This window comes from Brienomyrus brachyistius, chromosome 23, assembly GCF_023856365.1.
Source record: "Brienomyrus brachyistius isolate T26 chromosome 23, BBRACH_0.4, whole genome shotgun sequence".
NCBI classification, from domain to species: Eukaryota; Metazoa; Chordata; class Actinopteri; order Osteoglossiformes; family Mormyridae; genus Brienomyrus; species Brienomyrus brachyistius.
The window spans coordinates 21613548-21636602 of NC_064555.1; the positions used below are offsets into that span (position 1 = coordinate 21613548).

General features: G+C 42.3%; 1 protein-coding gene across 2 annotated transcripts in view; it reads left to right on the plus strand.

The window, feature by feature from the left end:
- Positions 1-23055, plus strand: part of col22a1 (collagen, type XXII, alpha 1) — a 55577-nt gene continuing 32522 nt past the window's right edge. Inside the window, exons 1-12 of one of the 2 annotated variants that reach the window (XM_048994264.1) lie at positions 1-214; positions 3755-3897; positions 4667-5233; positions 10678-10758; positions 18499-18610; positions 19362-19485; positions 19726-20001; positions 20176-20256; positions 20425-20547; positions 21071-21115; positions 21250-21312; positions 21704-21742. In XM_048994264.1, the coding sequence (XP_048850221.1) occupies positions 3813-3897; positions 4667-5233; positions 10678-10758; positions 18499-18610; positions 19362-19485; positions 19726-20001; positions 20176-20256; positions 20425-20547; positions 21071-21115; positions 21250-21312; positions 21704-21742 (1596 nt within the window). In that variant the 5' untranslated portion in view covers positions 1-214; positions 3755-3812. The remainder of the gene's footprint in view (positions 215-3754; positions 3898-4666; positions 5234-10677; positions 10759-18498; positions 18611-19361; positions 19486-19725; positions 20002-20175; positions 20257-20424; positions 20548-21070; positions 21116-21249; positions 21313-21703; positions 21743-23055) is intronic. The other variant, XM_048994265.1, reaches the window with a different exon arrangement.

Genomic DNA, 23055 nt, shown 5'->3' on the forward strand with positions numbered 1-23055 from the left:
CTCACTTTTACCAAGGCTGTACACTGGATCCTGGCCCTGGATTAACCACCTGTAGGTCTTTCCGTCTGATAGAAGTGATCAGCAATTTGGGCACCCTGGCTGTGTATCTACTGAAGATGCTGTGATCCCACTTTTCTGGAAGCGAGTGTTCATGTAGGAGAGGAGGAGATTCGCGAAACCCTCCAGTGAAAGAGGAGGGTGGTTTACAATCCAGGTAAGAAGCATCGCTCAGGTTTTTTCTATTATCGCTCTACTTAGAAGCATTTTCTCGAATCGCTGTGATCGATTGTCAATAATGTATGCGGCTACACTTAATTAAAGGGGGTCACTCTGACACATGTGGAGAAATCTACGCATTGGTCAGGTGCACTGGGGATTGGGGGCAGGTCTGGCTGCAGTGGGGAAGAGGGATGTTATTTGCATTTTCATCTGATCCTTGATGGAGAGGCGTGATCTGGAATAAGCATTCGCAGGCCAGTCCCAGGTGTGTCATTGCATGTAGGAATGTCCATCTTGCCAAATGATCAGGGAGGAAGGCTCAGCGGTGGGAGTCAAACATGCACTGTGAAAGTTTGATTCAACTCTAAGTCGGTTTTTAAAACCGTCCAAAACGCAGCATAAAATTAGCCGCGCGTTTGCCTCCAACACACTGTATCCTAATGTCAATCAAAGATTGCGTGTCTGTGGTTTATAGGGACAGTGATGGAATGGGGTCATGTGATATCTCAGCTTTATAATCTCCCAGCAAAGATAACATCTCTCATTATTTTTTAATGTTTGAAAATGTGTGTGTAGTTACTACATTTTCGCAATCTTCACATCTCCTGAGAAAGAAGAGTGTAATAGTGTTTTTTCCAAAGAGAGCTGTGGAGGGTGGGTGTTTCTGGAAAGTGGGCCTTTACTGTTAAACACATTTATGTTTTTCGTTGTTGTTGTTGATGCCTTTTTAAGAGTTTAAACTTTTTCTTTGTATATACATATATACATTCTCAATTTAGTATTCAAGGACACAGTACTATCAATAAATCACCTAGACAGTTACCACTGAGAAAATTGCAGCCTAGTTTGAAACACTGATGAAAAACTGAAAACCACATTTGCGTATCGGTCTGTGAAATATGTTATTACTTCTCCTTCTTACATATTTACAGGGCAGGCACACGCAGCACAGCCTGCATGCCGAACCTGCGATCCGGCGTCACCCAGCTACTGTCGGCATGCATGTTAAGCTCATTAAGCTTGGCAAGCGCATGTTTTAAAGAAGCTGCTATATTTCTTGCAGAATATTCTGTCGACATACATTTTCCAAAGGCTCAAAGCTTCCTTGAGTGAAAAAATGTGTTGGGGTCATTAAAACTCTGAGCTTAGATATTCAGAAAGGTTTTGCTGAGTTTGTGTTATAAACAAAACCTTAACTTCAGAAGCAAAGGGAATCAATGTCAATACATGTCAATTAAATTGCATTGTTCTACAAACTCAATTCACATTCCTGATTAAAATTTTGCTGTTCTGTTCATTTTCTTTCAATGCTTTATTCAGAATGCATACATGTTATACATGTTCTACAGTTATACAAGTCACAAATCGTGATTGCCCTCTAAATAATCTTGACCTTTTACGGCATAGTGAGCTAGTTAAAGCTAAGGGCTCTTAGCCTAGTCTTAAGTATCACTTTCATAATATTGGCTTTACATTCTATATCGACGGATTTGCCTGCCTGCTAATCCTAGTTAATCCTAGCTTTATTGCTGATCTATATAGTAAATACAGTATTAAACACTGTCGTCAATGTTCGATACAGATATTTCATGAAAAAGGAAACGCGTATTATGTCGGCTATCTGGAAAAGATGGCTGTTTGGTAGCTGTTCAGCCCTTGCACGGTAATACATTGCTGCTCTGGCAGACACACTCTCTGCAGTTCTGCAGCGTGATTTTGGGGGGTGTCCACTCTGCCTGCTTCCTAGTACGCATGAAGGGTCATTATTAGTAGCTCAGCTTAACAGATAACTGCATTGTGGGAAGGCATGAATAATTATTGTGATAATGAGTGTGAATAATGATTGTGATAATGAGTGTGAATTGCTTGATGACTTCAAAATGTATAAATTGCTGTGGAAAATAGATATTTTTGCAGTTTATTTTCTGCACTTTTTCCTATATGAATGGTGCATGAATAAGAAGAGGTCTACTACGACATACGGCGCTCACAGAAAGTCTTGGGAGGCTTCCTTAATTCAGTATAAATATTGAAAATTTATTGATTTCAATAAATCAATGAAGTCCTTTGACAAGCAATGTTTAGCATATTGGCACAGATCTTCCACACAGATGTTTTTTTATATTGTGTCATAATTTTTTGACTGACTCAGTCAGGTCTGTTCTTTTCATTTTGCTATTAATTGCAATTGTAGTCATTGGCTCCCAAAGGGACACTAAACACAAATGTTTGGTGTTTTATGTTACAAAGGTGTTACTAATTAAATAGCACCCAGTGAGACGGCTCTTCAATGAACTTTTTAACTCAGAAGACCTCTTTTTGACCTATATTTTGGGTTTCAGTTTCTTAATATTTGAAACCTATTTTGATTGTAATCTGATATATCTTTTTTGTAAACAAAGGAACAAAGTAATGATTTTTGTCACAAATGATAAATTTACAGTGTTTTTCCTGAATTAAGCAACCGTCCCAAGACTGTCCATTTACCAATTACAGTTTCTGGTTATTAGCCTCCAGACATGAGCCAGACCCCAAAGGCATTCAGAAAGATACTGTGACTGACTGAATGTATTTACTCTCTTTACGTAAAGCTATGCTTCATGTTTTCCTGACCTCAAAGCAAACATTGTTGCTCTTTTTATTGACACCCATCACATGTCATTAGTTTTGTTTCTCTCTTTTTTAATCATGGTCAATGTAGGAGAGATTTGAGTGAAAATATCTGAAGCTCTTTCCAGAACATCTCCCCATCTCCTCTGCGCTCTTTTACAGTTCGAAGTCCCCCCAAAATGTGCACTTTTGACCCTCAGAGCTACTTCAAATGCATTCAGCACACATACTGTGTTGTAAATGCTTTACTCGGTGGTGGCCTGTGAGCACCATTCAGTGTTATTTTCTTAGTTTATATAGCATGGGAGTGGCCAAACCACATGATCATAGGTTATATACCCCAAAGCCACACATAAATCTCACAAACGACAGCTATCATAACGTTCTGATGACAGATATTTCACATATTCTTCATCTGATAGCTGCACATCTCTGAAAAATTTAATTTATATACAAGATGATGTGGCAGTAGGCATAGACACAATGGTCATTATCAAATTTGCTGGCTATTTGAGAGGAGAGATTAATATAGACAGATCACTTTTTATGTTGTTTCTAAATGTGATTAAGAAACACATCTGTCTTTGAGATCAGTTTTGGTTTATTATGTATATTTTCCTATAGTTAAGTGCTATAATGTAACTTTGATTTTTGATATAGCTCAAACACTGTGGACACTGACAAGCTACATCTGGATTCAGTTGTCTTGATATGTGACTATTCTTATCCACCCATGAAAATGTACTCACTTGTTCTGCTAGTTTGGTACGGAATATATGTATTTTGTTTATATTTTCCCACAGAGACAGTAGTGTTGTAGTATTTCCTGTAGCGTAGACTTCCTACAGATTATTAAAATCTGGAAATGCAAATATTGTCGGGTTAACAGCTTGATTAGATATGTATTCCATCGATGTTTCTGCAGGAGGGGCCGTCGACGGTCACCGCAGCTTCTGACAGGAAAAGCTTTGAAGAAACCCAAGATGATATTTCGCCTGGGACTTAAGGTTTCTCAGGTCCTAATCATCCTTGCACTGACAGTGTCAGCAGCAGATGCCCAGAGGGCAGGTAAGACTGATACCAACGTCTGTCACAATGAACGACTGATGACTTAATTCATGAATATTTACTCTGCCCACGCTCCTACTGGGGAGCCTCAGTCTAGGAACACCAACCCTGAATGAACCAGTTGTGGAAAAGAACACAGGCCTGTTTACTGGTCATGATTAAGGCCAGCACTTAATAGATGATTAAATTTATTAATGTGTCAACTTTTTAGTTGTTCTGATGTCATTAAATAGGGAATCCCGAGATTCTATTTGAGTAAGCAACGAAAATGAAAATCACAGATTGTTGGATTTTTGAGAATTAATTTCAAATGAATTATACCTCGTTATAATTACAATTATCATGAATTATAATTATAAAAAATCCATGTCAGGGGAGACACTACGAGCTACTTTTAAACGGAAGGGCCCCTGTGCTTGGCTAAATAGTTCAGTTCTTCTTGTGCTTTGACAGGTTTAATTGTATCGTTGATTGAGAGACTCATCCAGCTCTTTCACATTAACATTAGTGACACAGGCATGTTTACAGGAGACCGGCCAATCAGTATGAAGCAAGAGCCCTGTGCTAAAGTGAAATTCAGCACTTTTTAATTGAAGTGGTTAGTTTATAAACCCTGTCGTAACTCATAGTCCCCTCCCTTACAATGATTAGATGGTCAACTTAATTATAATCATTAATAAAGTAATGGTTTCTGCAAAACAATGTAATTCATAGTTAATAAAAGAGCCGCATATGATAACATGTGTACTGGTATTTCGTTTCACCCCAGGCTGTAAAAATGTCCATTATGACTTGGTGTTCATCTTGGATACGTCATCGAGTGTTGGCAAGGAGAACTTTGAGAAAGTCAGACAGTGGGTAGCTAACCTCGCGGAATCCTTCGACATCGGGCCGGATAAAACACGGGTGGCCGTGGTCCGTTACAGCGACCGACCCACCACCGAGTTCAACCTTGGGAGGTACAAAACCCTGGAGGAGGTCAGGAGGGCCGCAAGGAGTATAAAGTATATCGGAGGCAATACTATGACCGGAGATGCCATCAGCTACATAACCACCAACATCTTCACGGAGCGCGAGGGAGCCAGGCCTGCGGTCTTGGGCGTCCAGAGAGTAGCCATCCTCATGACGGATGGACGGAGCCAGGACTATGTGCTGGAGCCATCCAAAGCCGCCCACGAGGCAGGGGTCAGGATGTTCGCTGTGGGCGTCGGGGAGGCACTCAAGGTGGAGCTGGAGGAGATCGCCTCCGAGCCCAAGAACGCCCACGTCTTCCACGTGTCTGACTTCAACGCCATCGATAAGATACGAGGGAGGCTCAGAAGGAGGCTGTGTGAGAGTAAGTACCGTACACCAGCCCTGCATGAAACTACGATGGGTTTCTCCACAAACAATGTGTGCTGTGGCAACAGAGAACAAGACAGGCAGATGTACCGTTCCCTTTAAACAATCACGTTACTGAGCCACATTACAAAGATGTACATAAGAATCTGTAATCAAGACAAAGTAGATCAGTGTTTCCCAACCCAGTGCATGTTTTTGCTCCCTCCCAGCTCCCTGCATGATGGTCTATAACATACAGACATGAATATAGGTGGGAGCAAGTTTGGGGATCACTGCATAGGGTCGGTCAGCACCCCTGGAGGGACTGGCTTTACGGGCCCTTGCTCAAGGGCCCAATGGAGGCATGGAAATCATGGGCACTGTGTCCTAAACCAATGTGCTGCGCACCAATGCCCCACGTAAACCTATCAGGTGCTGTGATTACATTTTTAGCTGTGATGTCATTTTGTAGGTGATTTAGATATAATGTGATGTGAGTATTATCTCCAGACAGGAGTTAAACATGAGTTTTTCCTATAGATTTGCCCATCAGTGTCACCCAAAGGGCAGATCCTGCCTAAATTCTAATAAACAGCATTTCACTTCAGATACGTACTATTTCAAATTAGTTTTTAGTTTGTAAGTACTGCCTCCGGCGTGCAGTGTGTGTGGTCAGAACGCTGTCCCTGTTGTGTCTTAGTGTCTCTGAGTTTTTGCTGTTCCTCTGTACTTATTATGAGCTGGATTATACAGCAAGTGTCTGGCTCTTCAGTAGGTACAGGTTGCCTTTTCCAGGGACTGTGGCATCGTGTTTTTTTTTTTTTTAAACAGTTTGCATTGAACACTGAGCACTTACGCCTAATGTTTTAACAAGAGCGCCCGCTGGTAACTGAATAAACCATCCACCAATAGAGATTTAAATGGAAAGAAAAACATCCTTTCCACTTTGCCTTCTATTCCTGATCTGACACGTCAAACATGCAACTTCAGTCCGGAGCACATGTGTCCGTGGGCAGAGTAAGATGGTAAAAGCTCCGCCCTGCATCTGATCACCTCTGACCACGATATTTTTGTGTAGTGGCGTGAGGGGCCAACTTATTTCTGTCCCAAAAACATTCCATGTCAGCGCCTGTACTTTTGCAGAAATAATGAGGGCTTGTTGACTGAAATTAGTCACTGCACTAATGAACCATAAACGAACAGCAAATGCCTGTAACCAAAATCCAAGAAAAAATAACTTGCACATTGAGAACGATGCAGCTGGGGCCAAGCTTAGGTGACGCAGATAGTTTAGGGTTAAACCGTGTCAGTGGTCTGACGTGGGTTACGCATTCCTGGCTAAAGTTAGCTAGCTTGGAAAGGAAATATCCTTGAGGTCTTATTCAAAACAATACAGTAACCCTAAAAACCGCATAGCTGTTGCGCACCGGATTTTACAGTAAATTATAATCAATGCAAGAAACAGTCCATCGTCCCCCTAGTAATGAACGTTTGAACTGTAGAGACGAACTCAGACTGTATTATGGAGATTCCTTATTGCAGGTAGATCCTTCGTACTTTATTTAAATTACGAGTTGATAAGGATTAATAGGGAAAGGTCTGAGCTTGGCAGAGCTGCTAGGTTTGAGCCTCCCCACCCTTGTGGGACTGTGCTTTGAAGAGGCAGACACCCTCCTCAAATCTTTGCCTCCTTGGAAAAAATCTAACTCATCAAGATTATGAAAAATCCACTGTAAATGTTTACATTCAGCTAGTGTGGTTAGCTGCTGCGATTCAGCTTATGGTCAAAGGGTACAATCGAATCTAGGCCATCTCCCCTTTCCAGTCTGTAATCTCTTGGACACTCTACACTTAAAGATGCACATCTAAGAATATCGGTGGCACAGAGAGGAACTTGAATGACAAAGTTATTTCTGCTTGGAAAATTACAGTTCTAATGTTTCCAGTACGTCTTGTTTCGTTTACATTTGCGTGTATGAGTTTTCTGCCTTGTAAAACCACGGCCACCCCACAGCACGAGCATCACGGACAATCTCTGGACTGCTGACATTGCTGAGTTTGCTTCTCGTCAGTTTACCTCGTCACTTTCTCGAAAAGCGGATTTGTGTTACACCTGCTTGCAATTAAAGAATGATCGGGATAATGCAAATATATCAAACTGATTTTTTGGCTGTTTTAATTAAGTCATTGTAATTTTAATTCTGTGAGATCCATACTTCAGTGTGCCTTTGTTATTAACTTATTCTTTTGGATTGTTAGATAAATAAATGTAATATTTTCAGATCTGTATTGATTTCATATAAAAATATATTTCTGTTAATGGTGATTAGTAACATTAATATTAAATATATATTAATTTAAGCAGTTTGGGTGTCTTGACCCCTGTAAATTAGCTCTAGGCTGATAAATCTTGCTATGTTTTTTCATTACTCTGCAGGAGTTGCTTGTTATAACTGTATTTTAACATAAGGAGAAAATAACTTGTAAATAACTTTTCTCAAAGTGTAGTATTTTGGCAAAGTAAAATGAACCGGATTGGGATGCAAACTGAATTCCTTCCAGAATGTAGGAAAGAGAGTTTGACTTGGATTTAAAGAGGACAGAAAATGGGAAAATCTACCGAACATTGTACCAGTTAAAGCTTCAACATAGCAAATCAGTAGTGGGGTTGTGGCCAAGCGTTTGCTTTTGCTTTGATTGGCTGGTTCTGCATCAGAGTCTCAGCGTCTTTAGCACGAGCAGATCTATCCCAGAGGGACACCTGAGAGACAGAAGCACACGAGTGGAGGCGATGTGACCGTCCTCCAGGCTTCCCTTGTTTTCAATGAAGGCATGGCTGGTTTACACTGAATATGCGAAATGCAAAAGCAAGCTAAGAAGTGGAATAATTACCAAACACGCATAGCAGAGAACTGAATGGAAAGTACCCTGATATTTATGAGCTCTTACTCTTTAAATACATTGTATGTCATTTGCCATTATTAGGAGGTGATTTATTTTTCCACAGTAAACATTTTCAGGGACGCGAGAATTTAAGAGAAACAAAAAAAATCCTTATAAAAACAAAATCACAGTGAAGTCTCTTGAACCCAACAAAGCCCTTTTTATAGCTGTGATTAAAGAAAATTACAGACTCTGATTGTATATGATTGTCAGATAGAGGCAGCCAGTGTGGTTTGAGAGTCTGCCTGGTTATTTTCTCCACTGCACACGTTGAGGAATGAGGAACAGGGACTTAAGTGAAGTGCACTTGTGCAAGTGAGTGGAAGCAGAGGCTCTGTCAGATAGCTGAGAGCCCCGTATTTGGCAGGACGGGGAGGGGGAGTAACAGAGACACTCTTGTCCAATAAGGTCACTTCCTTTCAGACAGTTGTTCATTACCGGCCAAAAAGACCTCATTGCCGGCAGACAGCATCAGCTGTAAGTCATTGAGCTAGTTCCTATTAAGAAAAACAAATATATTAATGAACCGTATTTAAGGTCAAAGTGAACCTGGTCCACAGAGAATCGCAGTTTAAAAGGGTGGGGAGACTGTGGTGAAAGACGGGTATTTATAGAAAGTACAGTTTAAGACGTTCATTTAGCCAAAGTGCTGCATTTCACCGGCGGAGTTTCACATTTATTCTGCCACCGAAAGCACTTCTGTCCCTGGTTAAGGTGACACCAGATCCTCCCACTGCGACCGTAATTGGCGTCACTCTCGGGAAAACGAAAGGCTTGTGGCATCGGAGTTATCACTGTCCACCGCATAGACACTTCCTACATACGTATTGGGGGTACCAGTAACCAGCCCGGTGGGATGTTGGCGCTCCAGCTGGCATGGACTGTCCCGCCCGACACCGTGAGGCTCCCAGTGAGAAGGAGAAAGCCAGCTGGCAAAGGTCCGACAGGCGCCTCTCCGCTTGGAGTCAGCCTCACTGAGTAGCGGGTGACAGCTAAGTGTGGGGCAGAAGATCAAATGACATTTGTCATAGAATTCGTGAACAATACAGCATCGTCATTATTATTGTTGTTGTAAAATAATGCGCAAACTAGAATTAAACAAGTCCAGTGAAGAGGTCATTGCGTGCGGAGATTGGATGTGTTGGGAATACCTGTCCTCGTTTGCCCTGGTCCTCATGTCATTACGATTCACCTGCAAGGCGATAAAAATCTGTGCTAATAAAACATTACAGGCATATTAATTTTTTAAAAATAGAAATTGAGGTCACCAACCTTGGGGAGCATTGGTCCTATTAATGTTCGAGGTGGGTGTGATTGCTATATTTAGATCTTTAGACCTTCCCCCGCGCCCCCACTCCCCGGCCCCCGCCGGCTGGAGGTATGGTTATGGATAATTGCAAGGGACAGACGTGTCTGTTAAGCAGGTAATGAGTTTAGCTGGGATAAAAAGTTCCAGCAGATCTGTCTAATGATTTTGGTTGACAGCAATAAATATAAATGCCTGTGATGGACTCGGGCTGTCGTGACCATCGTCACCATCGCAGTAAGGACCCCAGAATTAGAAAGCGCTCACTCATCTGCCAAACATACTGTCTCCCTGGCTACCACAGTCAGGCATGTTTTCAAAACAGCACATCGTCAGACCTGTGAACTGGATCTGACTCTCTTTCTTGGGCAGCTGTATATATATATATATATATATATATGTATGTCCCTCACTGGCCTGGGGCCATCGATGTTGGTTCTTGCATCTGGAAGTGACACCTCAAGGTTGACATTGAAGCCATCTGACCCATCCTTAGACGGCAATCTCTAGTCATATATGTAAACATTCTTTGCAGTTACTTGAGTCACTGGCTTTTTTGCTCCCCTGTCCTTCTTTTTCTTTCTTTTACACGCAAACATATACACACGTACAAAGATGAGCAGGCTACTGTACAATAAACTCAGGGAAAGTGCTTCATTGGACTAAACCCGGGGAAAGTGCTTGATTGAACCAAGTGTGCAGGGACATCCCAAACGATGCTGCCTGGGGCTGCATTCATAACAACCATGTCAGTATCAGCCTTACTTTCAATGTGATTAACATTTCTCATTGAGATTTTGAGGCCTTCATTATCATTACAAAAAAAGGCAGCGTGTGTGAGGGGTACAGTCCAATTTCCATCCAAGGATGGAACGTCAGGCGACCACATGGGTTTCTCCCCTTTGGTTCTCGGATTTCTGTGAGCGTTTCCTTTTCCCTCAGACTTAGCCCAGCTCAGATGAAGGATTCTTTACATTTGTTTTTCTAATTGTGTTCATTGCTTCCCTAATTATGTCCATATTCATATTCGCGAATCCCCCACATTCTATTCTCGTCTCCTCCGGCTGAGATGTCTTCCCTAGAATATAAACAAGCGCCTAATGTACCTGTAAGTCCTTCATTATGTAATTGCACTCACCCATGGTTGTGTAACACCGTCTGAAATGTCAACCACACTGACTTTACAGCCAGTGTCCTTCTGTTGTCCTCAGATGTACTGTGTCCAAACATGAAGGTGCGGGAAGACCGTTTCAAGCCCAACAGCACCAGCGCTGGCCTCACCGAAGTTCCAGGTAAGGGATCTAGACTGTTATTTATTGCCATCCCTTTGTTTTGTTATTTAACCTGTTATCATAACAATACACAAGGGGCTGACAAAGTAATGGAAACAACTAAGGAAACTATCTGTGGCCTGCAGAACAGCTTCAGTCGTTTTATGAACAGAGGCAGACATTTCAGGTCCAGAAAGTAAAAATTCAGCCCAAGATTTTGTTTCAACCAACCAGTTGAGTTCTCTGTAAATGTGACTCCTTATACTCAATTGGTTGGTTGAAACAGAATCCTGGTTTGGATTTTTTACTTTATAGACTTGATATGTCTACCTCTGTATATGAATGCTGCCTGGCACTGTGTGTACTGGGATGCTGGACCATTTTTCAAGACAAAAAGCCTCTACATCTTAGAGGGATAATGGACATGGAAATATACATTACACTGTCCTTAGGAACTACCTCAGGTTCAATGATGTTTAGATCTGGTCGCTGGGGACCAGGAAGCATGTGACTTGAATTTGTCTAGCAGTTTCTATGGTGGCAGTATCATCTTGGAATATGGAAATGTCTTGAGAGACCACTGGCAGCACCATAGCGTGCACCTGGTTCAGCAAAACGGCCTCATATTCTCTCACCACTATAAGCCCATGCGAAGCAATAACCAGTCGGAGACCAACAGACACTGATGAAGGAATCTCTGGGCTTTCCGCTAAAGTAAACCTGTCAGGATGTAGGGAAAAGGGTGAAAAATGACTGATTAGACTCTGTTACTTTTTCCCCTTCTCAGGGGTCCTGGATTTGCCGCTCCCTGTACCATGCTATATGTCTCTGTGCACTAGTGGTTTCCAAACAGCAGCCCTGCTGTAAATCCCAGCTCGTAATGTATGGGTTCTGTTGAGACTGGGTCACGGAGGTGCAGACGCAATTTGTAGTACGTGTGGAGCCATACTTTGTTGTGTTTAACAGCTATTTTGATAAGTCTCTGTCTAACTCTGTCAGTGAGCTTCTACTTGAGGTCACTGATCCTCTTTGTTCACCTAGCGTGTCCCTTGACAAATACAATATTTAACGACCTAATATAGCTTGTCTTTGTAGCTGTGTTTATAATTGTGATTCGGTTACTTTAAAGTTAAAAAAGGTAATAAGGTTTATTTCTATACCATGTGATCATTTTAAACTGCACAATCATACTGGAGCAGTGTGCTGATGAACCGATCGGTTTCATATTCACATTTTCATGCATGTTTAAAGCATACATATACTCATAATTGCCCCCCACAAATGGCTCTTGTTTAAGCTGAAGGCTGCAGGGATTTTAGGAACTGTAGCAGCTTGGATTGAAAACTGGTTAACAGACAGGAAGCAGTGAGTAGTTATTAGAGGCACAATGTCACAGTGGGCCTGCATTCATAGTGGGGTACAGCAGGGTTCAATTTTAGGACCACTATTGTTCCTAATTTACATTAATGATATTGACACCAATACATACAGTAAACTGGTTAAATTTGCAGACGACACCGAAGTGGGTGGTGTAGCAGATACTGATCTAGCAGCACAGAGGCTACAACAGGATCTTGATTTAAATAGTGACTGGGCTTATACACGGCGGATGAAATTTAACATAGATAAATGTAAGGTAATCCATGCAGGGAGCAGAAATATAAAGTACAGATATTTTATGGGTTCCACTGAAATAAAGGTAGCTGATTATGAGAAAGATCTCGGTGTGTATGTTGATGCTTCCATGTCCCACTCTAGCCAATGTGGGGAAGCAATAAAAAAGGCCAATTACATCTCTAGGTGTGTAGAGGTTACATCTCTAGGTGTGTGGAGGTGATGCTACAATTATACAATTCCCCACCTAGAATATTATGTGCAAGATTGCTCACCATACCTTAAAAAGGACATTGCTGCCTTGGAAAGGGGGCAACGTAGGGCTACAAGAATGATTCCTGGTCTTAGAGGAATGTCTTATGAGGAGAGGTTAGCTGAGCTGAATCTGTTTAGCCTCAAGCAAAGGAGACTAAGGGGGGACATGATCCAGGTATATAAGATTCTAACAGGTCTGGGTGCTGTTCAGCCAAATGGCTACTTCAAAATTAGTTTAAATCCTAGAACTCATGGCCATAGGTGGAAATTAGCAGGAGAATATTTTAAACTTAATTTGAGAAAACACTTCTTTACACAGCGTGTCGTTAGAGTATGGAATAGTCTTCCTGCTAGTGTATTGCAAGCTAAAACCCTGGGTTCCTTTAAATCAGAGCTAGATAAGATTTTAACAACTCTGAGCAATTATTTCTCCCCAAACGAGCTTGATGGGCCGAACGGCCTCCTCTCGTTTGTAAATTTCTTATGTTCTTACAACTTGAAGTGTGAAAGGCGAAGTAACTGCCTTCATTCGGTCATTCCCCACGCTGCCATGTGTTGCTTTTGTTTGAAGGCCGGTGTTGTTCCAACGTGCTGCTCGCACTCTAAGATGTCAGGTGACTGCAGTTAAAAACATTTTGTTCTGGAGTTGAAGCAGTGCTTCACCAGAAAGGTAGGATGTTTGTCTTTGAACCACTGGGAACCTGAGTCTCAGTCTCGCCACCCACTCCATGCTTCACTGCTTTATGAGAGCAAAACCAGATGTTTTAAACAAATTTATTTCCCGGCTGCTAAGTTGGCCTCACCTTAAATCCAACTGTCTGTCAGTACTCTGTGATGGATGGCCTGTGTCACCCTGCAGAGATCTACTTGAAATCGAAAGACAGGTACTTTTTGAATTGCAGCTCCTAGCCATTGAATCTTTCTAGGGATTGGCTCCCCTAAAGGTTATGGCACTAATCAGGGTCATCATTGCGGAAAAGAGTTCTTCTACAAAACCATGTTATGAAACTTGCTCCAAATCGGAGAACAAGTCAAGTTTTCGCAATGGCTTTTATTTTTAGCCACGAAACCTCTAGTTTTAGTAAATCTCCCACTTGAACAATGTTTTGAATACAGAATGAAGAAAATATGAATATAAATTACCATGTCATCGTTCTGAATTGCACAATCAGATTAGAGCAATTTGCTGATGAACTGATCTTTTTCATATTCATTTCATGCATTTTTAATGCATGCATATGCACATATTGTCACAACCCGAAGTATGAGAGGTGAAGTAACTGTCCTTTTTCAGTCATTCCCTCATTCAGAAAATATGAATTCAGCAAAGATAGTAGAGATATCATTAAAAAAAGGAGATGTCTTCTGATTGCCCCTAAATCAGCCAGGACTTCAGCGGCTTGTGCTTGTTGTGCCAGTTGCCAGGAAGCTGGGGTTGGACTCCTCCGGAGGTCAGCGCCCATGAGCCACATGAAGCATTTCATCTGCTCAGCCAGTGCAGTGCTAATTATGTGGGAAGACGTTTATCGTGCACCACAATATCGGAAGGGGAGGCTTGCTATGGAAACGACCGACGAAGACGTCCAGACCGTTTCAGCCCATGTGTAATAGAGAGAAAAAACAGGCTGCATGAAAGAATCTTGTTTTATTAAACGTTTTTATTATCATTACATCCATCCATCCATCCACCCGTCCATCCGTTTTGAAAAACCAGTAACTGCTCTGGTGAACCTGTGCCCATTCCTGGAAGGACAAAATATAACGAAGGATGCCCCCTGGACAGGATGTCACACTCACACACAGACACAGTCACACACACACACGCATATACACACACAGACACACATACCATCCATTTCTATAACCATATCCCTAACTCTAACTTTGACAATCTTAACGTATAACCAGCCCTAACCTTAAGCATAAGTAACCAAACAAAATTATACCCTTTTTACTTTTTTGATTGCATTCACAGATCTTTGTGGGGACCTGCAAAATGGTCCCCACAATGTCAATATAACTGCTTTTATTACAGTGTTGGGAACATTTGGTGACCACACCGCAATATAAACATAACATACACACACACACGCACACACACAAACAGACACAGACACACACACACACACAGGGCAATTTAGAGTCAATATTTTACTTGATCCACATGTGATCAACTTTTGGGGGGGGGGTGGGCTTGAGTGACAGGGAGGAAGTCCACTCAAACTCTTCCCATGTCCTGCTGGACCAGATTCAAAGGCACAGCAGGTGTGATGTAGCTAGACCACCCTGTGCTCGTTATGTAACAGTCTTAGAGTTATTGCATATTGTTCTTCATGCTGTAGCAGCTTTTCACATTTGTATGACTTTGGTAGTCTTCTGAAATAAAAAGGATAACCCCTAAAGTAGTTAGTGGTAACCCACTTACCGACCAAATGTACTGTATAAACAGCCAAGCACAGTGGAGTCACATGTCACCTTACATCCCTCTACTTGAATGTCTGCTGAAACTTGATTTTCGATGTCTATAATGTGTAGGATTCCACATGCACAATCTTATATGAACTATATGACAACATCCTGATATAAAAATCTAGAACATGTACAGATTAAATAATTCATTAACAAAATAAGAATGACAGAAGACTGGGAGCAATGCATTCAGCCTTGTCTTTCTAGCGAGACTTATAATATTATTACTTATAATTAATTTATAAGGGACCCTTCTAAGCTGGGAGGATGTGTGAGGCATGCAGTATAAATTAGTTTTAAGCAATTTCTTCACAATGCATTCCAGAGGAACTGGGGCAGTTTGATAGACATCATGCATTTAATCTGACATCTTTGAATAACAATAACACACAATTCACATCCTTGTTCCCCTCTGACTACAAGCCCAACACAGACAGGCTCTCTGTCGACTGCAACCTGTTTGGTAAGATTTTGGGGTCGTCTGCAGAACTGGAAATTCACCAAGGCCCTTTCCTTGTTAATTAAAGCCAGCAGTGCAGACAGTGTGCACAGATGTTACCAACTGCCCAGATAAAAAGAATCCACTGGCACTCTAGTTTAATTTCCCAGTTCGTTCATCTGGTTTTTTCATGAACAGTGGAGCTTGGGGTTTTAGCTGCCCTTTCAAAATAGCTTTTAGGGAAGATTACATGCTTTCCCTTGCCAATCCAAATTACAGGTTTGCACTGAGATCATCCCAAACCGCTGAACAGAACTGAGTATATTTGCATAACGCGCAGACCAATAACCATTCACAGCTGGATGCGTGTTCCACATTCTGCCTGCTGCTTTTGCAAAAAGTCACGGTTAATGCAATGGTGCAGCACCTGTGCCTCCCGGTCAAAGTGGCCCTGAGTCATTTACATGTTTCATCCTTTATGGAGGCCTTTTGGGGAACGAGCTTCCCAGATTCAGACGCTACAGAAAGGATGGATGAATATCGGTCACCTTATATCATTTGTAGTACCTTGTCGGTTTCGGAAGTGCTTGGAGTAGCACTTCCAGGACTATAGTGTTATTAAAAAAAGTATTACTTGCCAACAGAGTTCTTAAAGTGACAGTATTCTTAGCTGGGTTCTTTTGAACCCGTATCAGAATGTATTCACTGATGAGACTCCTAAGCATTTATCTACAGTAAGTCGTTCTGGCTAAGGGCGTCTGCCAAGTGCCGTAAATGTAAATGTAATTGTTCTTTTGGATTCTATTCTACTGAATCTTTCCGTGCCTACAGCAAAATAATTATCCACCTTTTGGTTCTCAGATATATGTAGTTGTTATAAGTGCTGGTGCTATCCTGTCTACCTCAGTGATATACTGTTCTCTATCCTGAATGAATCAGCTGGACGCTACACTGAATAATTCCGGAAGGCTTCTATCATTTTGACGAGTGACAGGCAAGGTCTGCTGTTTGAAGGAATGCGATGACAGATTAACGCCACGCGGAGCCGTGAGGCATTCAGAATAAACATGTGAACAATGACACGAGTAGGGCCATCTTAACCTCAGCCTACAAAAATATGCTTCCGTATCAAATTCAGTGTGAGCTTCAGAAGGCCATCAGGAAACCTATGAAATATGACATCCACCCTGCACGCGTGTGTGTGGGCGTGTGCACACCCAAGATTATTATTCTTAGCTTTTCTGAAAATAACATGAAAGACAAGCGCTGAAGGCTTTTGGTGTATCTGTCCTTTCCGTATTAAGTTATGCTTTTCTATTAACGGCAGAAGTACACCCTGGCATTGCAGTTGCTATTGGCAGTCGCATGTTTGTTGTGAAAGGGTGTGTCCTCAATCAACTACCTTTGGGTGAGGCTTACCCTAAAATCCCCAGCGGATTTCAGATTTCAGTACCTTCTCTGTCATGCTACACAAACCACAGTTCCACTGCCCCCCATAATTGTATGGGCGAGCTATTTTAAACGTCTTAAACCTTACAACGTAAAATTTAGGGCTTTTGGCAGCAGATCTAAAAATTAAAAGCACGAGGGAAATTAGTGGGACTGATACAAAGCGACGTCGAAGCAAAGCTACGTCCCACATGTTAAGTTATAATGTCATCTGAAGCAGTATGGGGAACCACACAAGCACATTTCACACTTAAATCAGTGCTGGGTGTGTCCACATTGTCCCATATCAGTCAAAACCCATTACTGCATGATTTAGAGACGTGTACGTGTAAGGTGTGCGTGGCATGCCATAACTGAGATGTATTTGTGGACATAAATGGTCATTTAAATGTTGGCTTTTTCACATCTGGATGCCGAATGTGCAATGTGACAGCATCATATGCCCACCAAGTGAATTGAAATGGAGCTCTGAGAAAGGATTAGGAAGAAGGTCCAAAGCTTTAGAGTCCTGGTGCTCCCTGTTGTTTGGCTGCGAGACATGGATGCTATCTAGTGACGTGAGACGAAGACTGGACTCCTTTGATACTGAGCCTCTTTGAAGAATCCTTGGGTACCGCTGGTTTGACTTTGCGTCGAACGAGCGGTTGCTCAGGGAGTCCAGAATGAGGCGCAATATCTGCATTGTGAGGCAGCATCAATTACAGCAGTAGGGCCATGTGGCCGATTCCTTTGAGGGTGATCCGGCTCGCAGGATCCTCATTGCTGAGGACGCGAGCGACTGGACCAGGCCAAGGGGACGCCCACGTAACACTTGCCTATGGAAAATAGGCGGCCATTTCCGGAGGGTGGGACTGGACGCTGTGTCAGCCTGGGTTGGTCATCAACCAGGATCCTGAGGTGTTTCGATGTGTGGTGGCTGCACCAATGTCTGCTCCCCAACCTGACCTGATTCAGATCAGGAGTGGAATATACTTCATGGACAATGAAAAGTTATTCTTGTATTATTTCACCCATTACAAACAGTGCAGAAACAGCTGGGGTCACATTGTGATCACAGACTATTGGTATATTACACAGAGAGCCTAATGAGGCTAACAGACAGACAGTGTATTACCTTTCATTTGAGATCAGGCACTGCAACAGGAGAGATGGTAGAACGAGTGTGGTTTAATGTTTACAGTACAATCTCAGGCTTGCTGTTAGAACAAAAAGAGCTGAAATGGCTGCTGATGGTTTCCTTTATAAAAGGTTTAAGCATCAGATTCTTCATCTGCTGGAAGCATTAAACTGCAAATAAAATTGCTTCGTGTTGCAGAATTTACACTTGAAAAAATGCGACGGCTCTATTATTTGAAAGTAATAGGTTCACAGATATATGAATAACATTTCTCCGAGGGTAGTGTTTCTACCGCTGGTCAAATCCAGTCTCTGTTCTTGCTGTGACACTTTCCGCTGGCACGTCATCAGTGACCAGGATCACTGCACATTTTCAAACAGCGGAGCTATTTTTTTTTCCTTATCATTTCTGTTTTCAGGATTTGACCTCATGGAGTATTTCAACGTTCGGGATCTTTTGGGGACGAGGTTTGAACCAGGTCAAAGCTCCTATGTACGGCTTGGGACCTTGCCTGTTGTACAGAAAACTGAGTAAGTCTATGTTATATTAATTCACCTGAGCAGGTAAAACGAGTATTTTTTGTCTATAAAAACAATCCTCCCAATCAGGAAAGAAGCATAAAATGACATCATAAGTCTCCATTTTATCTAAAAACCTTATTTTACAATTTGTGACCCATCACCACAAAATGAGTCTTATGGGTGCAGTTCTACCAGTGCGACTTAAGACTCATTTCATAGAATTTAAATAAAATTCTATTGCAGTATATATTCCTATATACTTTCAATTCTTATTACAATTAAAATCCAAAAAACGTACTTTGATAATTTAGATGTTACTAAAATGCAGTGTTTAGAAAAATATTTAGCACTATAAAACTCTGTTGTTGCATGTTTTTTTTCTTAATGTTAAAGCATTTAGAATGAAGGAGGCTTTTAACTGGTTCTCAGTGTGTTCTTTGCATATTGTGTAAGTCAGCTACCGCCGAAGAATGTGCAAAGTAGCTAAATCGTCACAGTTTCCCTGTGCTGCGTATCCGTGTGAAAGCGGCCTTCCCACAGCGGCCAAACAATGAGCTCATCACTGGCAGCCAGGCCTAAGAGTGCCTGTTGTCTCTCATACAGCCATCCGCACACACTATTGATGCGTCACTGCCGCTTCGGTATTTGTACTCTGCCTTTAGCACATTTAGCCACTGCTGCTATTTTCTCACCTACCAACCTCAAGAGGTGCACTTGGGGTAATGCTGTTTATTACTGCCTTTCATTTTCTGCCTTTCAGAGATGTTTTCCCTCAAGGTCTTCCCGATGAATATGCCTTTGTGACCACATTCAAATTCAGAAAAAGCTCCAGACGAGAAGACTGGTATCTCTGGCAAATCTTTGACAAATACGGGATCCCACAGGTACGATAGCAGTCCGGTCGGTATCTGATTTTCCAAGACATCTAAGATGCTGTTTGGGGGGGTGGGGGATGTTGAGTTCATCGTATTGAGATACTGTCATGAGGGTGGACAAACTTAGAGTTGCCTCCTTCAAACTTAAAGGGTTTGACGTGATTTTATGTTCGGTATGTGTTGCTTTTACGGAAAGCGTCCCGTCCCACATCTCTTGATTGGAGCTGCATGTCTCGTGCCTGCATCCAGGTATCCATCCGCCTGGATGGGCCAAACAAAGCCCTGGAGTACAATGCCGTCGGGCTGACCAAGGACGCCGTGAGAGCTGTGTTCAAGGACCCTGAGGTTGAGAACCTGTTTGACCGAAACTGGCACAAGATCGCGCTCAGTGTCCAGGCCAAATCGGTGTCTCTCTACCTGGACTGTAAGCATCTACAAACACTGTCCATCGAAGACAGAGAAGATATTGACATGAATGGGAAGACGGTGATTGGCAAGCGGGTGTATGACAGTGTGCCTATCGACGTGAGTGGCAGCTCCTCTCTGTTTTGTGGCCCTGTTGAGTTTGTATGTGTCTGCTGAATTTTCAGTAGCATTCCTACATTGCTTAGGCCTGCCCTGCATCAGCATGTATGTAGGAATCTGAGCTTTGGTCTGAGGATTTGTTACAGGTTCTGAAATTTGCGCCTCTTTCTCCAGTTTGACCTGCAGAGGATGGTCATATATTGTGACTCCAAGCATGCAGAGCTGGAGACCTGCTGTGACCTCCCCAAAGGCCCGGTAAGTTCTCCTCCCATACTGGGTGGAGTAACTGGGGTGTGGGGGGGGGGATCCTTATTTTCATTGTATCCCAGAATATTTACAGTTTACTGCTGTAACTGAGGCTCTAGTAATAAGCCTGTGCTATTTCATTACATTCTCGCCAAGCTCTCAATCTGACCTTTTCAGTGTCCGAAGGAGGTCGTGATCGAGCACCCCACTGCTGAGATTCCCACCACCCCCCCCCCCAAAAACGACGAGCAGAAGAGCGGCCCCACAGCCATTAACTGCACTTGTGCAGAAGGGGCGAAGGTACTGTAAGAAACACGGCTGGGGGAGAATCCGCGAGCAGAATGAGGCCGTCATTCTGCAGTGTCTGAAGTTTCTCAGTGTGTTCATTGTGCGACACAAGGATCGGAAGCGCAACTATTTTTAGTTTCAAATTTGCAGTCATTCCGCTCAGACTTCCACAGGAACAGCAAAAACAAAATAAAATGAAATGTTCATCAGAACAATTCCTTGTTGAGTATTGAGCAGGCAGTTGCTTGTAATTGTGCCACTAAACCTAGTTTTCATGTTCATTCCAAAATGAAAGTGTGAAGCACACAGGCCCAAAACAACGGTCTACACCAGTGTTTCTCAGCCAGGTCCTTGGTGACCCCCAGACGATGCACATTTTTGCTTCCTCCCAGCTCCCTGCAAAAAGTTGGTCTCTCTGAAGGACTCCGAAGGCCAGTTTGAGAAACACTGGCCTACATCACAGTGTGCAGCCTCACAGAGAGTTGCAGTATGAAATGTATTTCGTCCATTGATTCCTTTAAATTGCTCCTCACAGGGAGAGACTGGTCCACCTGGACGTGATGGTGCCAAGGGTGAAAAGGTCATCCATCTCAAAATAGTCATTTCTATTAATTCCATGAAGTAATGTTTATGAAACAGGATTTATGGGACTTTATTTATGGGGGGGTTTATCCGCAATGCTTTTGTCGTGACGCCGCGTGAATTTCTTTACAGGGTGACACTGGGAGTCAGGGTGAAATTGGACCCCCTGGCCTGAAAGGACAGAAAGGAGAAACTGTATGAGTTCATTACGCATTTGAACAATTTTGATTATATTGGATAGCAAAGCTAGACAACTAAATATAATTTTAATGGCCAAATAAAGTGGAATAATCACACTAATTAAATATAACCGATGCCGTAGAAAATGTCCAGCCCTCCATTTTCTAAGCAATAACGTAGGTCAGGGTAGAACATGTAAAGGAATTCAAAGAAGTCTAAAACCTTTTTTATCATCTGCTCTACAAATGCATATACTAAAATGTTCGATACTGAATGTACTACGGCTTTTACTATTTCATCATGTAGACCTTCAGTTGTGAGTCACGTTTGATTAGACATGCTGTTCTTTCCTCTGTTTCCTTCTCTGGCTCCAAATAATTGATCCTTGTCGATTGATTATTTGCAGGGCAGGGCCGTTTCTATCAAAGGTGACAGGGGTGAAAAGGTAAGCTCATGGTTTTAACAGTTAAACTCCTCGGCGATTAAAAGGAACGGGAATGTTTTAGGGCACCTGCAGAAGCTGTTACTTTAGGTTTTCAGTAATTTATGGGACTTCTGGCCACTTATTATTTGCCAGCAAATAATTGTGGTACCATGAATTACTCTTACAAAGGTGACAACTGGTACTATAGGCAACTTCTTGGAATAATTTCACCGATTCTCCAGAGAGAATGGAAGCGCCGCGAAGACGATATCAGGCAGACAGTGACGCGTCATGTGACAATGATGCATGTAATGACATGTGGCAGCAGATCCACAGAGAGGCAACACTGACGTGATATTTCAATAATGGCCAAAAATAAACCATCAGTCAACTCTTCCGTTTTTACCTTGCTTGAGCTGAGCCTGTCACACCTGTACCTGAAGCTGTCCAGCACCATGACACATGGGCAGCAGACGAGTGTCGTAACGGGGCTCCGAAGGTCCAATTTCCTGCCTGCGGTACTGTTTGTTTTCATTACTGTGGTTTTGGCCATAGCTTACTGGTGAACAAAAACACTCACCTCTAACTGTTCTTGAAAGCAATTCTTTAAGTAAATACATTAACATACATATATATAACATAAATATACATTAATTTTTTTGCAATATTTCATCCCATTTTGGATGATCAGAGGCAAGGCCGTAATTATATTGGGGAGGACACAATAATGCCCCCCCCCCATATATATAATAATTACGACCTTGGTCCCCCCAGTGTTGACCCCATGGCTATGATCTCGATGAGAGGTATTTAGTCTAATTATATTATATTTGTTGTCTAATTATACATTTATAATTCTTAGAACATGTATACCTTTAAAGATTTTTATTGGAGCGGAATATAAAGAGGAGTTTACTGTTGAAACATGAATCTACAAACATCTCGTTTGTGGTCTACTCTACATGCCTCTACTTCCTGTATTTTTCCGCATTTCCTTTCCTATAATAAAACGGTAAGTGCCTTCTTTCCTCTGCGCAGGGCGGCACCTTTATGTCGTGTCCGAGATGCGGCTCCTAGGAAAATGTGGTTTCATTGACCAGTTGTTTGATCAGTTATGGTCATGACCTCCAGGTTGTTGCGAGACCGGCTTCTTCTTCAACTCTGCTGCCTGTCCTTCACAGGACTGTTACGCACGTTTACACTTTGGGTTTCCCTTTAAATTGCGAATCCTAATCTGGTGCTTTAGTGGTTTCCTGATACCATCTTATGTGTGTATGGATGGTAATGAATCACATTGTGTTGGGGGGGGGGGGGGGGGCAGTATCATGGGTGTC